Genomic DNA, 21,051 nt, shown 5'->3' with positions numbered 1-21,051 from the left:
TTGATCGATAACTCGTTCTGCTGTAGCTTCAGATGATATGTAATCACTCCAGCTGAAATCTACCAAACATGCTCTCTTGGGATCTTCAATCTTTCTTCCGTGAGCTGTTTGAGGTTCCTGGGATTGACCAACTTGTTGATAGATAGCTTTGCGGTAGTAATCATCTTTCCCAAATGGATTCTGTGCTCCATTAGCTTCTCTTCCTTTGCATTCCCGCTTGAAATGGCCCTTCTCCCTGCATCGAAAACAAGTAACTTTAGATTTATCAAAACCTAAAGTAGAAACATGTGCATCAAGAAAGTCATTTCTCCCGGTAATGGTTTTGAATTTCTCAGCTCGACGAAGAACACTTGCAAGACACCATTTGATATCCATAAGTTCCATTTCCTCAGCGTCTATTTGGTCGTAATCCTCTTTGGTGAGCATAGGATTTCCGATCCTACCAGCAACAAGACCTTCATAGGATAACAGAACTGAACCCAGAAGTGCCATGTGGTCTTTAGCAGTGTCTTCAGAGAAGCTTTGACCTTCTGGAAGGTTGAGAACTATGTTGCACTGAATTATGTATCCATTTCCGGTTTTGGTACCCTGAGACTGAAAGCTTGTGTTAGTCTCTTTCGGATTCACACTAGGAAACGATGAAAACCCACTGCTACTCTTGTTCGAACCCTGATCAACTTTCTCAGATGAATCACCAGCACTGAAAGCGGTTTGAATTTTCGGACTTCTTTCAGCTTCAGAAACTGGAATACTACCTTTATAGTACATTTTAACATCTTGTTGACCACTAGGATTATTCATCTTCGCGATCTTTTGCTGTTCAAGATCCTGACTCTCAATTTTCTCAATAAACTGACCAATTGTAAGCTTGTCATAAACACCCGTATTTTTCAGTATCATCAAATACGTTCCCCACTCATTCTGAGGTAACGCGTCAGCCAATTTATCAACCCATTCCTCACGACCTTTTTCAACTCCCAACATCGATAACGACCGCACTAAGTGACAGTATCTCTCAATCAGCTTTTTAGTATCCTCTCCTGGCAAACTGCTAAACAAATCAAATTCTTTCTTGAGCAATGCCTTCTTGCTTTTGATCATACTTTCACTACCCTCGAATTTCACTTTAAGAGCATCCCAAATTGACTTTGCAGTTTTGTCATGTTGTAGCAGAATGAATATATCTTCTTTAATCGCCTGCTGTAACAAACTGATCATCATTTTCTCTGCTCTGTACATTGCACGTTCTTGTTCTGAGAATTCAGATATCTGTTTAATGACTTGCAATTCTGTTCGAGGCAATGTGTACTTTTCCAATATGCATTCCCACGATCTGAGATGATTTGCCTGAACCCAGTTTTCAAAACGATCTTTCCACCCGTAGTATTCTTCAATACTCATCAGTTTCGGGGGTTTCTGGGTGGTTCCCGTCTCATTTTCAAGATTCATGGCTTGAGCAATCGCGGCTGGAGTAGTTGATGTAGCAAAGGCGTTATAAAATTCAGAATTCATGATGACTTAACACGTTTTTCAAAGCAACTGACAGAAAAGCGGTCCAAATATAGTTCCTTGGAGCGGTTCAAGATATGATGTTCGAACGGTTCACAAGTGTGTTGTATGAGCGGTTCAAGAAATATTCAAATGGTCCAAATAGGCGATCCAGGTAATTGTTTTGAACGGTCCAACACAAATGTCAATTAAGCGATTCACACTATGTCCGAAAAAGCGATCCCTGATCGTTCGAATGAGCGGTTTAAGGTGAGTTATTCAAGCGATCCAAGATTGTTCGAAAGAGCTGTTCAAGAGGCTACTTTGGAGCGGTCCAGGTCAAAAGTGTACGAATGAGCGGTTCCAGATATGATCTAAGAGCGGTTCCTGATGATGTCATTAAGAACGGTCCATATTTCGAACATGTTTTGACCTATAAAAACTTCGAATTTTGTCTTCAAACTTTCCAAGGTTTATCTTGATACTATTGCGCACAATCTGTGAAAAATTGAACGAAATTTGACCGTGAAATCTCTCGGAAAAGAGAAACGAAGGTGTAGAAGTGAGAAACAACACTGAAAACCAGCTATAATCTGCAGAAAACCTCCTCCCTAGCTCTGATACCACTTGTAGGAACGTTTGCAGACCCAAATGAGTCGTTCAGAGGTTATCTCTTGCAATTCAGATGCGGAATAATAAGAAAAGCAAGTAGATGTAGCTTGTTCTTCCTTCTAACTATCTTTTGTATTGAATAGAAACACTTTACAGCTCAAACGTCACACCGGCAGAGCTTCGGCGTGGAAAACAACAACTCCTGCTATGTGGATCGCTCATGGTCTATATATAGGGATCTGGGGCCGCTCATGTGGTCAAGTGACACATGAGCGGTCCAAGCATGTATGAATAAGCGACCCAAGATGACACAAAAGCGACCCAAGATATGTGTGACCCTAAAAGCGACCCTAGCTATACAAAACCCTGTTTTCTCGTATTTCGAGCCCTATGCTATACAATATGATATACGACTTGATTCTAGACACCTAGACGGAATCAACAGATGTAGTGCACCAACATCCTCTACCATACTCAGCCGAACCGATTACCCCACCATCCGAAAATCCATACTCAGCCCAATCCACCTCAAACCAGCCCAATAATTCAGCCCAACAGTCATCCACTTCTGTCCAATCTCAACCCATTCAAACCAACACTCATCCTATGACTACTCGATCAAAAAATGGTATTTTCAAAACCATTCATGGTGCCAATTTATCCCATTTCTACAATTATTCTCTTCATCATTCTCTTCTCTCTTCACATGTCCCCAAAGGCGTCAAAACAGCAATGAAAGATTCCAAATGGGGTCATGCCATGAATGATGAAATCCAAGCCTTACATTCCAATAACACTTGGCACCTTGTTCCTCGTCCCACCTCAACCAATATCATAGGCTCCAAATGGATCTATCGGATTAAGTACAAATCCGATGGCTCCATTGACCGCTACAAATCTCGCCTTGTCGCTCAAGGTTTCAATCAAGTTCCGGGTCTAGATTTTTCTCATACCTTTAGCCCCGTTGTTAAATCTTCCACCATCCGAGTTGTTCTAAGCCTGGCCACCATCAACAAATGGAAACTAAGACAACTCGATGTCAACAATGCATTTTTAAATGGCAATCTTAAGGAAACCGTCTATATGGAACAACCACCAGGTTTCCAAGATTTAGCTCGTCCGAATCATGTGTGCAAACTAAATCGTGCCATTTATGGTCTAAAACAAGCTCCACAAGCTTGGTTTCAACGATTAAGTTCTTTTCTCATCACCCTTGGTTTCATATGCAGTCGAGCCGACCCATCTCTTTTTATCTTAAAAAACAATGGCACTTTAATTTACATCCTTGTTTACGTAGACGACATAATCATCACTGGTAACAATGAAGGCTTCATTACTACTTTAACTGGTCGTCTTCACAAGGAGTTCAAAATCAAAGATCTCGGCAACCTCTCTTTCTTCCTTAGTTTGGAGGCCACCCATACCAAAACAAGGTTTGTTCCTCAATCAATCAAAGTATGCATATGACATACTTTCTCGAACCTTTCCATGATCCCACTCTCTACCATTCTCTTATCGATGCACATCAATACTTAACCATCACTCGACCGGACCTATCATACGCCGTAAATCAAGCTAGTCAATACCTTCAACATCCTACACTATTCATTTTCAGCTTGTTAAACGCATCCTTCGATACATCAAAGGGACTTTATCACACGGCTTAACCTTTGATAGACCACCTAACACTGTTTTACTAGGTTTTTCTAATGCAGATTGGGCTCGTTGCTTCGACACTCGAAGATCTACCTATGGTTATTGCATTTACTTAGGAGGAAACTTGGTATCATGGAGCGCAAAGAAGCAACCAACGGTAGCACGCTCAAGTTGTGACAACCTGACTTTCCAAGGTCTTTCCTCGGCACGTTACTTATTTTCACAACTATGTTTTATAAATCGTTGCATTGTAACGGGTGCGCGTTTGTTATATGGTCATTTTATTATTATCGTTGATCTTATGATTATTGATTAGGATTAGGACTTTGCAAACTCATTACATTAACTGTTTGACAAACTTAACTTTTACACTATCACATTGACGAAACATTGGACCCCCGTTGCATATCCGAACTCGACGAAACACCACTGTTGCACTATCACCTCTACCCAACGAAACTTGGGAAGTTTCGTTGCCCCACTTATGTTTCGTCGTCGCCGAGATGGGCTTATGGCCCAAGCAAGGCCCAATAATGATTCGTATATATATTTACGTATTATACACGGAGTTTTATTTAGCGAACCCTAGTATCTCCTTCTCCTCTCTAATACTGACGGCAACCTTACACTCACACAAAGCTTTCCCCTCCCACCGATTCGAGTACTGTCAAACCTTCGATTCTTCGGTGAGTGCGACAATGCTTGCTTTAATATGTATTGTTTGTCTAGGTGATATATAAACTGTTGATTGCTTATTGTCGATGTCAATCATGATTATGTGTATAAACTGTTGGAGTATCCTGTTGTTGACATAGATATAGTAACCATCTAGGGAGTATGTTAATCATTAATCTGGTCATACGTGAAATAATCTGTTATGAAATTCTGAAACTTGATAGTATTAGTGACGATCTTGTTGAATGTTGTTAATCAATGAGTTTCACACTGTTAGCGGACGATCACCGGTTTGATGATAAATGTGTTATGTAATTGATGATTGGAATGATTGAGTAGTGACTTCAATTGATTGTATTGTTGTGAACAGAATAGTTGCAGTTAGGGTTTCTGCATGTTTAGCAACTGGTGGGGCACCGACGAAAGATCCTTCAACGAAACTAGATGATCCGTCACACTCACATGCCGACGAAACATGGGAGGTTTCATCACACTTCCATGCCGACAAAACATGTGAGGTTTCGTCACTTTGAGGTTTCGCCGTAGGTCAGAATCTCACAAACAGGATGTAGTTTGGTACGGGTCTAATAATGTATGATTATATGTTGACCTTTGTCTATTGAAGATATCAGTTATGCATGAGGAAACATGAATCGGTTTTGGTTAGCATACTTGACTAGTGAATATTGATACGAAACATACATGTGGGTTTGGATATACATGAGTAGAATAACTGATATGTGCCATTCGGTGATTGTTGCATACAGACACACTATGATTATGATTCATACGTAAACCTTATGAATGTAAACTAATATCGCATACGTGAATACCCTAGGTTGTGATTGTTTAAGTGTGAACAAGTAACAAATCATACCGAGCAAACCAAGGTGAGTCCACTTCTCTCAAACAAGCATGCGTTCAGTGGGGATAATCAAACTGGTAAAACTTGTAAACGGATTTTCGTAAACCCATATCCTTGTAGGGGATATGAGGCGGTTTTCAAATACCCACGTCCTTGTAGGGGATGTGAGGCGGATTTCACACGCTATCCTTGCAGGGGATATGCAACGGTTTTCAGTAAACGTTATGGTTGGATAATACACTCACTCTCTATCACTTAAGTCCCATCATTACTACCGGTTGTTGCTTGTAGGGCAACGGGGTTATTAGTTGATAGCGCTATTAGGTTTGGCACCCTCACGATGCTCCTGGATAGGACGGGCGTGAACTAATAACTTTAAATCATGACCAATGTTTGATAGAGCATTGGGGAAGGGCAAAAAGGGTCGTCTGCGGTATCGAGTTATTATCAACATAACAGTCATAACAAATCATAAATCATTACTTGGTATTTAACGGTTAAAGCAAACTGTGAACTCACCAGCCTGTCTGATACACTTTTCTGCATGCTTGCAGGTCCTTAGGTTCATGGATTGGAACTTGCTATCTGGGAGTGCTGGAGTTGTCATGGGTCGTAGCTCTTGGATACAAGTTTAATGTTTATTGCACTCATGTTTTGAAACGCTTGTAATAACTACTTATCTTATGCTTCCGCTGAACGTATTTGTTTTAGATTTGTGTTTGAGTTTACTTTATGAAATAAATGGAAACTTTTATTAAATACTATGTATGGTTTAATGTGATTGGTGGCTAGATCCTGGTACGTCACACGCCTCGCGGGGGTTTCAGCTTGGGGTATTTTTTTTGGGGTGTGACAGTTTGGTATCAGAGCCACTGGTTATAGTGAACTAGGTTTTAGAACGTTTTTATTAAACCAGACTATAACCGAACCGCTTCGAAAATCGACCATGACACTCAGCTCCAGATTGCAAGGTTCGTCTTCTGTTTACTTTATGCAATACTTGTTATGTAGTTACACACACTCACAGCTTGCATGAAACGGTATATTAGATATTGTGGTGATTTGACAGTATGACACTACTCTTCTACTTTTGTGATTCGTAATCCTGTAATACCTTACATTTGCTATTTGAATGTGGGGGAAACTTCTAGAGCAAGTTAAGAGGCACTGAGATAAGCATGCAAATTGCCTTATTATTATGGGTGCACACATAATAATAACGTGAGGTGCATGTAAGTCCCAGTGAGGCTTAACGAGTGTGAGAAGGGTTCTGCCCTATTGTGTGTAAACTTGGTAGTTTGTAGATTTCAACCTGAGACTTGACTCTTAACTCATCTCGACTCTTAAATTTGTTCCCTCTCCTTATATAGAATCATGAGTGGACGAGGTCATGGACGTGGTCACATTGCAATGACCCAGGCCGAGCTGACTAACCTAATCAACACCCGTGTGGCTGAAGCATTAGCAGCCTATCAAGCTGGTACGAAATGTGCCAAATACTCTTTATTCTTGTGTCGCGTACACAACTCTTAAACCCCTTTGTTGTATTTTCCTTCGTCCATTAGGTCAGCAAGCACAGCAAAATCAAAACAATCCACCTGCTTGTACGTTGAAGATGTTCATGGATTGTAAGTCACATACCTTTAGTGGGACTGAAGGGGCTGTAGGACTCCTGCGTTGGTTTGAGAAGGCAGGATCGGTGTTTGCAATGTGTAATTGTCCTGCTGGGGACAGGGTGAAGTATGCTACAGGCACACTCGAGGATGGTGCCCTGACATGGTGGAATGCCCAGGTTCAGATGTTGGGCATTGAGGTGGCAAATGCCACTACTTGGGACAATTTTAAGGAATTGATAAGGGATGAGTATTTCCCTCATGATGAGATTTAGAAACTGGAGAATGAGTATTATGATCTGAAGATGGTGGGATCAGAGATTGAGGTATACGTGAAACGGTCTCATGAGTTGGCTATCATGTGCCCGAACTTGTCCCGACCTCCGCACCGGAGAATAGAACTGTTCATCAAGGGATTAGCTCCACGAGTGAAGGGTTTGGTTACTGCAGCGAACCTCAACAACTTACCTCAGATTATCCGTTTGGCTCACAAGATCACAGACCAGGAGGTGGAGTGTGGCTCGCTACCACCGCGCGTTTCTGCCACTACTGCTGCTGCAACCATAGTTACTACGCCAGCTAGTGATAACAAGCGTAAATGGAGCGATACGGACAAAGCAACCAGTGCAAGTCAATCTCAGAAGAAGCCTGACAACAACAACACCCGCAGCTTCAACCAGTCATCTTCTGTCAACCAGAATCAGAACCACAGCCAGACTTCCGGTTACGCAGGAAAACAGCCGAAGTGCAATAAGTGTGGTTACCATTACTACGGTCAGTGTAGTCGAGCATGTCAAAGGTGTGACAAGTTGGGTCACATGGCGAAAGATTGTAGAGCTCCACACCCCAAGCAACAACAGCAACAATCTCAGCAACAGCAATAGAGGCAGCAACCCCAACAGAATCGGGGCAACAATAGGGGATGCTATCAGTGCGGCAGTGAAGGGCACTTCAAGAAGGATTGCCCGCAATTGAACCAGAATGCCAACAACAACAATGGGGGTAACCGCCACAACAACAACAACAATGCTAGGAATAACAACAATGGGAATAACGTTGGGAATGGTGCTCGCGGTAGGGCGTTCACTATTGGGGCAGGCGATGCAAAGAACGATGGCAATGTCGTGACCGGTACGTTCTATGTTAATGGTATTATTGCTTCTGTGTTATTTGACTCTGGTGCCGACTGGAGTTATGTGTCTTTGGGGTTCAGTCGTCAGCTAGGGTTAAGTCTTGCGCTTCTTGTAAACAAGCATGTAGTAGAAATAGCTGATGGCAAGTCGATAGAAGCACACATGTATATTTAGGGTGTAAACTCGATCTTCTAGGTCAGGTGTTTGACATTGACCTTCTTCCCATCACTCTTGGTAGTTTTGATATAGTCATTGGTATGGACTGGTTGTCCAAACTCGGAGCAGAAATACTTTGCAAGGAGAAGATCATGCGTGTGCCTCTCCCTAGCGGAGAATTATTATCGGTCCAAGGTCATCGAAGCGGTGCAACCGTTAACATCATTTCATCCATGAAAGCCCAGAAATGTCTACGTAAGGGCTACCCTGCTATTCTTGCGCTTGTTACCGATACTCGGCCTGAAGAGAAGAATATCGATGACTTACCAGTCGTACGGGAGTTTCCTGACGTTTTTCCCGAGGAACTTCAAGGTCTACCTCCACATCGTCAGGTGGAGTTCCACATTGATCTTACACCAGGAGCAGCTCCAATTGCTCGTGCACCTGGAGAGTTGCAAGAATTGTCGAATCAACTTCAAGAACTGTTGGATAGAGGCTTCATTTGACCCAGTTCTTCACCTTGGGGAGCCCCGGTATTGTTTTTAAAGAAGAAAGACGGATCCTTTCGCATGTGCATAGACTATCGAGAACTCAACAAGCTGACGATCAAGAATCGTTACCCTTTACCTCGCATCGATGACCTGTTCGACTAGTTGCAAGGGTCGAGCTTTTACTCGAATATTGATTTAAGATCGGGCTATCACCAGATGAGAGTTCGAGAAGAGGATGTTCCAAAGATAGCTTTGCGCACGCGGTATGGCCATTACGAGTTCTTGGTCATGCCATTCGGGTTAACTAACGCACCAAAGGTATTTATGGATCTCATGAACCGCGTATGTAAACCTTATCTTGACGATTTTGTCATCGTGTTTATCGATGACATTCTGATCTATTCGAAGAACAAGGAAGATCTTGAGCGGCACCTACGTCTTATCTTAGAGCTTCTGAGGAAGGAGCAGCTTTACGCGAAGTTTTCTAAGTGTGACTTCTGGATTCGAGAAGTACACTTCCTTGGTCATATTGTGAACGAATTGGGAATACACGTAGACCCTGCTAAGATCGATGCTGTCAAAAATTGGGCTGCACCGAAGAATCCCTCGGAGGTGTGGCAATTTCTTGGTCTCGCTGGGTACTATCGCAGATTTATTAAGGACTTCTCGAAGATTGCTCAACCTCTTACCTCGTTGACGCAGAAAGGCATTGTATACTCTTGGGGAACTAAACAGGAAGACGCCTTCCAGCTTCTGTGTAGGATCGGGGATTCGATCAAATAAGTCGATCAGAAGAGTTCTAGACCAAATCAGAGGCGGAATTCATTATCTTCATTGCAGCTAGATTTACACTTAGAAGTAGATTAAATGTCGTTTGTATTGATTTGACACAGTTACACGAGCTGGCGACACTTTGGCAGAGCTTCGCTACCGGAATCAAAAAGTTATAAATGAAATCCAAGACTCACCTATTTATAGGAAACCCAGATCGCACGAACCAGTCCACACGATCTGGTCCAGGTCGCACAACCTGGACAGGTCGCACGAACTGGTCACTTCGTGTGAAGTGGCTGGTTCAGACCTGTTTCCCGTTTCTCTTGAACAACGTGCCCTGGTTTATCTATTCTATTACATGACTCGATACAAGACGAAGTCAACAGACATATGCACTAACAAACTCCCCCTTGGATGTTGACGAGTCTTCTGTGTATTGAGTCTTCAGTCTTGATCGGTCTTCTCGCTCTTTCCAAAGTATCTTTCTCTGTAAGCATCCTTCAATCTTTCTCTTATTCTATCGGAATCTCAACCTGGCTCTATTCTCTCTCTAATTCTCTTTATCAGGTCTCTTGATTCCTTAAACTCATCAGCAATCTGAAATCTTTCAATCAACAGACTCCCCTTTGCTAACAGACTCCCCCTTAAGTTGTTCCGGGATCGCAATCTGACATAGCACTCGTTCTAAGATCGTGTCCTGGCTCAAACTCTGCTCACGCTTAGACACAGGGATCTTGCTCTACAGCTTTCACAGGTTCAAGAACGTCTCTTGGCTCTCCGTAGCAACAGGATCAGAAACTTGGTAACCTGCATAATTCTCTACCCAAAAGTAAATTTCACAATTGTTAAGATTTAACAAATTTAGAATCCTCTTGCAGATATCATTCAACACCAACAATAGTTATATCAAGTTCAAATTAATGACCTTGATTAACTAACAGTAAAATCATTCTCAAAACATCATTTGTAAGATTATCTTAAAACATTTCAAATTATCTCATACTCTAACTTCATTTTTCATTTCAAACAAACTCTCCCAATCCACTGTTGTTCATCATGTTTAGCACTCGGAATTTTGAAAATCAGCTTTTCAACTTCAGTTGTCGAAAATAAGATGAAATAAAATCTTTTTGATTTTTCAAAATTTTATGCTAAAACATACTGAAAATCTTTTTGAATTTTTTCTTTTAATGAAAAGCAGTAAAGAAATATTTACAGACAATATTTTTGTGAGTTTGTGTAAGAGGATCATATCAGTTTTTGAGACTTATCACTAACACCGTTGATCTTAATTTAACTTTAAGTTTTAAACAAATTCACTTCTGATTGTCAGTATTGTTGTCCACTTAAACTTCTACACAAGTTTCAGTTGATTCGAGATACAAATTAATGTTTTAACAACTTAAACTTATTCGGGTGTCCCACCTCAGAATATACTCCCGTATCAAAATTCCCTAGATTCAGCCTTACAGGTGAGTATACCAATTTGATATCTGTATCTGGGTTATTGCGAGACCTTGAGAGCTCAGGTATGAACTTCCGTTCAGTCAAAGAGATGAAGGCTCGACTTTAGATGTGTTCCCTTTAGGGAATCTTTTCTTCAACTGCAATTGATTCATATCTTTCGATATTTTTCAATTTTTATGCAGAGGGTAAGCTTTTAAAGCGCTTAAAGTATTATACGAAGTCTAGGCCATTGCTTCTGCAATATCTGAAGACCAGGTATAATACCCCAGATATCAAATAGTATAAAGACCTATGTAGGACCGGTTCTGCGACCGTTCGATTGCGTAACGAACGTTTCACGTGCGGAATCCGTGAACGAACGTGACCGAACACACGATAACGTACTACTAATGTGATTCCATTGCTAAACTTGACATGTACGGTACAAGAATCACAAATACAATACTTTCTCTCTCTACTTTCTCTCTCTAGAAAGTCTTCTCACCAAGTCTTCTCCAAATCTTCTCTCAAAATCTAACTAAACTAGTGACATAATCCCCTATTTATATGGTCAAGGCTATTTATTGAAAGTTCACACTAATTACAAGTTTGCCACCTTGCCATTTCTAACTAAATATGACATTATGCACTTGATTCCTTCCGGCTTTTCACTACGACTCGGATTGACGAAGGCGATAGACAAAATATGCATCAACAATCTCCCCCTTGGATATTGCCGTAGTCAATCTCGTAGTGAAACTCGTAGCGACTTGACTTTCTTTCTCTCTTGAGTTCCTCTTGCTTGAACAGAATCCCGGTGGATCTGTCTTCAGCTTCCGTTGCTCTCTTTCTTCAGAATCTTCAGGCTCCCCCTTTCGTCAAGCTTCCGTGCTTTTGGGATCGACACCTGGCTTTGCGTATCAACAGATTGAATGTTGACGGAATCTTCAGTGAGAGTCTTCAACATGACATTCTCGGGTATAGCATGGTCTTCTTCAGAAATTCTGCCTGGATCTTTCTTTCTTTGGCTATAACTTTCATCAGACTTCCCCTATCACCCTGCTAGGATAGACATCTGGGATTTGTTACCACCATAGAAATTATCTCCTGACTTCTCTCTGTTCAGCTCATCATCTGCATCATCTGCATATATCTCAAACACTCTATCACAAACAAATAAAGTTGTGATTCAACTTAATGAATCAACAAATCATTTGAGAATTTTTACAAATTAAACACTAATCACAAATTTGAAACATTTCAATTTCTAATTCAAAAAAAATTAATGAATCATTTTAAACATTTCAAATGTCTTAACCAACCTGTATGTTCATCAAGTTTAGCCTTTGAGATTTTGAAAATCAGCTCTTCACCATCAGTTGTCGAAAATCTTTTTGGATTTTTGAAAATATGAAACATAAATGCAAAGACAGAAATTTAAATGCAAAACAAACATATTTTTGTGAGTTTGTGCAAGAGGATCATATCAGTTTTTGAGACATAACACAAGCACCGTTAAGCTTTTAATCGTTTTAAGTTCTAAACGATTCACGTAGATTGACGATATAATTGTCCTCTTAAATTTTCATACAATTTTCAATCTATTCAGGATACTATTTAGGTATTTTATGAACTTAGTTCAATTCATGTGTCCCACCTCTTGAATATACTCCCGTATCCAGAATCCCAATATTCAGTCTTACATGTATGAACACTTCAATGATGTCTGTATATAAATTAGGGGAAAAGATGCGAGAACTAAGGGATCTCAGGTCAGAACTTCCGTTCAGCAGAGAGATATCAGCTTCGACTTAGCAGTGTGTCCCCTTTAGAGGATCTTTTCAGCTACAACAGATGATTATCAATTTTATTGTCTAATCAACTGAGGGCTTTATGCTATATTTCAAGCATTTTGTGGAAAGTATTAGCCAAGGACTAGGTCAGAACTACCGTTCAGCAGAAGTCCCGGAATAATACCCCAGACATCATAGAGTATAAACACCTAGTATATTAGAATACGAGACCTTTCAAACGAGATTTCAGGGGTTACCTATATATCCAAGTAGTGTTCCCCACGAATTTCATAAGTTTGAAATTTTAGGTTTATATCCCGAATAAATCTACTAAATGTACAAAAACCTATCGTCACATCATCAGTGAGACCGTTTATCACATTTTACATTACATTTCTTTAGCATGCTGTGATAGTCCACTGATTTACAATCATTTCCTCTTTTTCACAACAAAACTCATTTTTAAATTTTTAATGTTTTTGACATTTTCAATTTTTCTAATTTTTTAAAGATTTTTCTCCCCCTAAAATCAAAATATGTTTCAATTTTGATTTTCTGGGAAAATTTGAAACAAACTGTACAAAAATCGACAACATGATGAGAATCACTTCAATTCTCTATCCACCTGGCATAAACAATCAGAACTCCCCCTCACAACAAACTATTTTCCCATTGTGATTTCAAAACACTTAAGTTTGTTTTAATCAAAATGGCTTTTCCGGAAAACTTAGTTTGTTTACCAAACAGTTTAGGTACGGGGTTACTTCATTATCTTGTTTTCTACACAAAAGTAGGAAAATCCAAGTACAAGTTAATGTCCTTGATTTACCATATGCAGTCCAGAATCCTCTGTACCACTTGTAAAACATTCACAAACACAACCAAACCTCTTTACCGTTTGCATGATTGACATTACCGAATAAAATTCAAGAAAGATGCCGATTCATGATCCACGATACCATCTTGGGATCTCCGGCAATTCCTGCAAAATCTTCAAACACAGATTTAAAAAGATGCCGATTCATGCTCCACTCTTACAAACCTGGGAGCTCCGGCAAGTCAGGTTTTTTTTATTTGAATAGTTTCACCCAAGCCTGACCAGCCTTGGGTGATTTTGAATTCTTGTTCAACAATGATGGAAAGTTTTTCTCATCTATTGTTAAACTAGAATTCTCGACCTTTACCTCAACACATGGCTCTTCTGGTTTTACCATACCAGAACCATTGCCTGAATGTGGCTTGTCTGACTTTAATGAGTCAGATTCATTGCCGACATGTGGCTCCTTTGTTTTCGAAGAAACAAAATCATCGCCAGAAGGTGGCTTATCTGACTTCAGCACGTCAGATTCATCGCCGGGAAGTGAAAACCTCACTTTCTTCTTCTTCTTATCCTCTTTAGTCCTCAGATTTGTATCTGAAGAATTCATCTTGCTTGACTTTGCAGCCGAGGAAGTTGATTCATCAGAACTCTTAATCGATCTGTCCGGTGAACCCGAGGACAAAATCTTCTCGAGATACTCTCTCGCCTTTTTCCTCTTTTTCCTCAGTCTGTTTTTCTGCCCCTGCGAAAGCTTCACTTTCGTCTCTTGAACTTTCTGTTCTTGAACTTTTGGTTTTTGAACTTTTGGTTCTTGAACTTTCAGTTCTTTGGGTTTGACTTTGACTGGATTTCTTGCCACTTTCTGAGATACAGCCCTCGATCTTTCATTTTATCTCCTTGGGCAATCTCTGGCAATATGACCTTTGATCTGACAATCGTAGCATCTTCTGGTCTCATAACTCCAATTCCGGCAGTTAACAGCAATGTGTCCTTGAAAACCGCATCGGTAACACACTCTGTTATCGTACCGTATACCACCTTCACACCAAACGCTCAAATCATAGCATTGTCTGGCTTGGTGATATTCCTTCCTCAAGTTTGCTGGATTTGGCTTTTGAGCACTGTGGTCCGACCTGCACCACTTATTACCAACAGTTTTTGAGTTTTCATTTTTTACTTTTTGTAATTTTTTATTTTGATTGGATGATCGATCTGATGAACTTTTATTATCTTTTTGTTTCTGTTCCACTTTCTTCTTCAAAGGTCTTTGTTTAGAACATTCACCTTTTTCAGTCGATTGTAGAACAGTTTTCTGAAATTTTTCTTTTAATTTTAAAAACAATTTTTGTTTTTCTAATTTTTCATTTACATCATCAGATGTCTCATCACAATTGTCACTTATTGGAACAGAATTGATTGGTTTTGGACAGGGAAACTTCAAACTGTCTGATGCAGTCACAAAACCTATCAATTTCTTTTCAAGTTCATCAATCTTGATTCTTGAATTCTCAGCTTCTTTTTCAAGCTGAGAAATTCTTTCAAGATGAGACTTGATAGATTTTTCATTCTCATTCTTCATGTTTTCAAGAACAGATTTTTCATTTTCCAAAACTTGTATCTGTTCTTGAAATTTTGTCTCATTTGCTTTCAAATTCTTGTTTTCCAGCTTTATCCAGAAATCGTCATTTTCTGATGATTTCTGTTTGTTTTCAAACTCTTTTACCAACTCTTTAATTTTCTTTTGAGCACATTCACCTTCTTTTTCAAGTTCGATAATTTTCTGAAGATGGGAATTTATCATCTTCTGTTTTTCAATGTTGTTTTTACTGAACACATTTCTCCCATCTTCAAGAATTTTCACTTGCCCCTCAAATTCTTGATTTTTCAAAGTCAAACTGTTAAAACCAACCAACAGTTTGTCATTTTCAGCTTTCAACTTCTCACAATTTTCTTTCAGAATAAGAATCTGATTTTCAGCAACGTGCTTCTCGTCTTTCAACTTTTTGATTTCAGATGCCAAACTTGCCATGTCTTTCACGAGTTTGTCATTGTCAGTCTTAAAGTTGTCACACTTAGAGCACACTGTTTCATTCTTCACCGATTCTTCAGCTTTTGGACTTTCTTCTTCCTTTGCTGTGAATGTACCTGCACAGAACATTTTAACGAAATCAAGAGGATTTCCATTATTATCAATATAACAACCTCGTTTGAAATCGTATTTCAGCACATGTTTTGCCCTGATACATTTACCAATCCTTTTGATCATCTCCTCAAACACATCTAAACTCAAATCTAGCACATTACTCTCCAAAACCTTGATTATATCTTTCTTTTTCTTTCTAACTTCAAGTTCATGAGCTTTAAGTTTGCTGATGAATTGATTTAGAGGTAGTTTTGAAAAATTTGAGTTCTCCTTTAAATTCTTCAAACATTCACCCCATTCAATCGGTAATGCATCTGCAAATTTCTCCAATTTTTCAACATTTGACGGATATATCTCATGATCTTTCATATAATTCAGTAAAACACTATATCGGTCTTCAAGATCATCCAACGTTTCGTCTTTCAGACACACAAAATATTTGAACCTTTTTGCCCAACCATCTTTGCTCACTTTTCTATAACCCTCATCTAGAAATCCGTTATTCCAGTTATTAAATCTTTCGAAATAATAGTTCTCCTGTTCATCAAACATCATTGCCATGTTTCGCAAAACAAACCGACACGTGTTTGTTGACGAATAAGCGATCTAAATGTGACAGAAAAGCGAACCAAACAACAATTGTGCCAAATAAGCGGTCCAGATAAGCGATCCGGATGACTATACGATCGAGCGATCTACTACCCGTCCGTATAAGCGATCCAAGAATTGTCCAATAAGCGGTTCAGAACTAATTCGTTCGAGCGATTCAAAGAATGTCCGTATAAGCGATCCTCAACCGTCCGAATGAGCGGTTCCCGACCGTCCGAATAAGCGGTTCAAGAGCAGTCCAATCGAGCGGATCACATTCAAATTCAATTTTGACCCACTTAAACTTTGAATTTTGATCTGAAACTTTCTAGGGTTTATCTCGATGCTATTGTGCACAATCTGTGAGAATATGAGCGAATTCCGACCGTGAAATCTTCCCGAATCAGAAAAAGAAGGTGTAGAAGTAAGAAAAAGTGACGAAATCTGGCTAATTTCTGCAGAGAACCTCCTCCTAAGCTCTGATACCACTTGTAGGATCGTATTCTGACCCAAACGAGTCGTTCAGAGGCTTTCTCCTTGGTTTCAGGTGCGGAATAACAAGAAACTAAGGTAGAAATAGCACACAGATCACTTTAACTACTTGTTTTACTGATTTGACGTTGATTACACTTTAAATCTTGCACCGGCAGCACTTCGGCACGATTTTTCTAACTGTTCTAACTGTTACAACTGGGATCACTAATCATGTATATATAGGGCTTTGGGACCGCTTATTGGACAGGCCCAATAAGCGGCCCATACATGATGTCACATAAGCGGTTCACATAAGGTGTCATTGGAGCGGTCCAGCTGGTTTGCCGTTCGAGCGATCCAGCTAGTTTGTCACAAGAGCGGACCAGCATGTCCGTTCGAGCGGCCCAAGCTCTAGATGACCTAAAAGCGATCCAACTACATACAACCTATACAATTTCACATTTCTCGTATTTCGTACATTTTACAACCATTCCTATTCTAAGACTCGAACGAAGATGTAGTCGACAGACAACTGCACCAACAACCTAGTATCTCAAATCAGGCAATCTCTCAAACAAGATTTCGGGGGTTACCCATATATCCGAGAGATGTTCCCCACGAGATAAGTAAGTATTGATATTTAGGTTTATACCTCAAATTCAATCTACTAATCGTGCGAAGTCTACTGGCACATCATTAGTGAGACTTGTTTAAAAACATTTTGACTTTCCATTTCTTTATCATGTTGTAATAGTCCACTGATGTACTATCATTTCCTTTTTTTCACAACAAAACTCATTTTTTATTTTTCAATGTTTTTGTTTTTTTTTCTTCTGGTTTTATCATGTTTTTGGACTTTTCAAATTTTCAAAATTTCTAAAAAATTTTTACTCCCCTAAAATCAAAAATATGTTTCAATTTTTTTATTTTCCGGGAGAATTTGAAAGTAAAAGCAATAAACTGTACAAATAAAATGACAAACTGATGTGAATTGCTTCAATTCTCCATTCTCTTGGCGTAAACAATCAGAACTCCCCCTGACAACAAACTATTTTCCCATTATGATTTCAAAACACTTAAGTTTGTTTTAATCAAAATGGTTTTTCCAGAAAATTAGTTTTGTTTCACACACCATGGGGTTTAATTCATCATTTTGTTCTTTCAACAGCTTATGAATGAATCCTTTTACACAAACATTTTTCAAGAATGATGCCGATTCATGCTCCACGATTACAAACTTGGGAGCTCCGGCAAGTAAGGATTTTAAACAAAGAATGCTGACACCCAGGCCTGACCAGCCTTGGGTGCATCCGAGTTATTTTCACTCGGTGTGTAAGTTCTCCTCTTTGTTTCATAAAATTGTTTTACCCCTTTGGCCCTACCATCGACCATTTTTCCAAAAATATGTTTTACTTTTCCATTGAAAGCCTTTTCGACATCAAATTCTTTCTTTTCAGAATAGAATTGATTCGAAATTTCTACTTTTCCAAATTTTGATTTTAAATTTTCAGCCCGCAATGGTGGAAAGTTGACATCATCCATTGGCGGTACTGACTTTTCTCTTTTTAGCTCAACTTGTGGCTCCTCTGACTTTGACGAGTCAGATTCATCGCCAGAAAGTGGCTCCTTTGCTTCTGAAGAAACAAACTCATCGCCAGATTTAACATCTGATTTCTTAGCAACCCACGTTTGGTTGTTAAGTTTCACATTTCTTTTGTAAAAACGTCTTGAACTCTCACCAACGTCAAACATAGAATTTTTAAGCATTTTAAAATTTTCAGTTGGTGGTTCAGCTTCATCAACAACTTTTTCTTTGAGTTTAGAAGACACTCCCTGTTGTGTGTTGGTTGCCTTTGGACAGTTCCAGGCGATGTGACCAACTTTTTTGCACCGGTAACAGGTTCTTGTCTCCTTTTTTTATTAGCTTCATTCTTCTCATGTTTCTGTTTTTCTGCAAGAAACGCTTTGTTCGATTGCTTCCAGAATGAGCTCTTTTTCTCTTCTTCAGAACTTGCCCCTAAAACAAATACAGTTTTTGATTTAAAATCTTTAATATTTTGATTATTTTCAACACAAAACCCAACCCCTTCTTTTTGAAATTGCTTTTATGATTCGGTTTCTTTTGATGACCTGGACCGAAACCTTTCTTCTTGTTTAAACGTTGTTAAACTCTAGAAGTATATTTAGGTTTTGAAAATCCCATTTTATTTTTTATTTCTGAAACCTTTATTTTTATCAATTTAAAAACTGTTTTAATATTTTCAGTTTTCACATTTTTAATTGGAAATTCCTCATCAGAATATAACTTGTCCGAATCATTCAAAGTATATGCTACTTTGAATGTTTCGTCATTCAAATTATTTTTTGATATCAGAAAATCTTTATTGTAAACCCTTTTGACCGATGATTTCGAACTGTCAACTGATGAACTTGAGCTCTCAGATTCAGACTTTGACTCTGACTCCTCATCCTTATCCAACACCTGATCAACCACTTTCTTTATTAACTCAGACTCATGATCAGTGTCAGACGATGTGAATGTGACATCAATGTTGTCTGGTAACTCATCAGTTGTTTCAGACTTTAACTTTATATTGACTGCCTTTTTGACTTGTTCCGAATTTGGTTTTATGGGAGAATAACCTTCCCAGATCGAAGGCGGACACTTGTTATAATTTGCACTTTGTTTCTTACCAGTATCCGTATCTTCCGACTTCTTATCTTGAAAAGCTTCAAAACCTGCTACTATCGGATAGATTCTATCAATCAAGTAATAAGAACTTGAATAACTCATTAGCAATCGTCTTATTCTTTCATTCTCAATCTTTTCAGTCTCCAATTCCTGCTTCAACTTTGCACACTCATCAATATAGTGATTGATGGCCTTCTGTTTAGACATCATCACTGCATTCATCATTGTCAAAGCATCTTCCCTTTCTGAGTTTGTGTTTTCCAACTGGTTGACTGTTCTGTTCAACACATCATAAGATTCTTTCAAGTACTTAACATCGAACAACAATTTTTCTTTCATCTTGTCTAGCTCACTATATTTCTTATCTTTCTCTTCACAATGTTTGCATGGTTCCAAACATTTCAAACAAGGTTTTGTGACCACTACAATCTTTTCAATCTCAACAATCTTCTCAACAACTTTAACTTCTTCACCCTGTTCATACTTCTCTTCCTGAGCAACATTCTCACATTTTACCTCTTTCTTTTCTTTTGCTGCTCGTTTCTCCTTTAGCTTCTCCAATTTATCTGCAAAATAAAGTTTGAAACTTTCAGGAGATAAATGAGATTTACCAATGTTTATTTGTTTAATTTCTTCATCATCATCATTGCTATCAATTGATGATTGATCAAAGACTGGTGTGTTATCTGAACTATCTTCTGAAGAGACAGACTCTCCATCTTGACTTTTCTCATCATTTGCAAACACATCCATCCATTTTTTCATCAACTCTGGCTTTTGAATGATCTGTGCAACAAATTCTCTAAACTTTGAGTTACTTTCAGCCGAAATATATTTATCCCAGCTAAATCCCTCTGGCAATCTTTCATCTTCTTGATCTGGAGGCATAATAATACAAGCTTTCTTCTTTCCATCTTCAATCGAAATAACACGGGATGATGACGGTTGTTGATCTACCTGATGATATATTGCTTTCCGCTAATATTCATTGTTCCCAAAAGGATTCTGAGCTCCACCTGCTTCTCGGTTGGTACATTCCCTCTTGAAATGTCCTTTTTCCCTACACCGAAAACAAGTAACTTTAGACTTATCAAAACCTAAAGTAGAAACATTAGCATCACGTAAGTCATCTCTTCCAGTAATCTACTTAAATTTCTCAGCTCTCCTCAACACGCTCGTTAAACACCACTTAATATCCATTAGCTCCAATTCTTCAGCATCAATCTGATCGTAATCTTCTTTTGTTAACATAGGATTTCCGATATTTCCCGCAACCAAACTCTCATATGATTCCAACACAGTAACTAGTAATGCCATATGACCTTTAGCGACTTCTTCAGATAAATTCTGACCGTTCTGAAGATGCAACGCGATGTTGCATTGTAGCACATGACCATTACCATTGTTTGAGCTTTGAGACTGATAATTTGAAGTTGAAACATTAGGATTAACACTCGGATATGAAGAAAATCCACTGTTGTTGATTGCACTTTGATTGAGTGATCCGGATGAATTTTCTGCACTGAAAGCGGTCTGGATCTTTGGACTAGCTTCAACATTTTGAACATTACCTTTGAAATACATCTTGATATCTTGTTGACCACTTGAATTGTTCATTCTAGCGATATTTTG

The 21,051-nt window shown here is 39.0% G+C and overlaps 1 protein-coding gene across 1 annotated transcript; it reads left to right on the top strand.

Moving 5' to 3' along the window:
- The first annotated feature begins 7,953 nt into the window (after window positions 1-7,953).
- Window positions 7,954-8,704, top strand: LOC110870664. The gene is made up of 2 exons (XM_022119842.1): window positions 7,954-8,025; window positions 8,243-8,704. Exons 1-2 carry the CDS (start codon window positions 7,954-7,956, stop codon window positions 8,702-8,704), a joined length of 534 nt encoding a protein of 177 aa, XP_021975534.1.
- Window positions 8,705-21,051: the final 12,347 nt, after the last annotated feature.

Source organism: Helianthus annuus, chromosome 8, assembly GCF_002127325.2.
Source record: "Helianthus annuus cultivar XRQ/B chromosome 8, HanXRQr2.0-SUNRISE, whole genome shotgun sequence".
Lineage (NCBI taxonomy): Eukaryota > Viridiplantae > Streptophyta > Magnoliopsida > Asterales > Asteraceae > Helianthus > Helianthus annuus.
The sequence above is the reverse complement of the archived record's forward strand: the minus strand, read 5'-3'. Positions and strand labels throughout refer to the sequence as shown.

Coding starts and splice junctions, on each gene's coding strand:
- LOC110870664 (XM_022119842.1), top strand. CDS start 7,954: ATGGGAATAACGTTGGGAATGGTGCTCGCGGTAGGGCGTTCACTATTG. Junction 8,026..8,242: donor AGGCGATGCAAAGAACGATG/GCAATGTCGTGA, acceptor CTTCTAGGTCAG/GTGTTTGACATTGACCTTCT.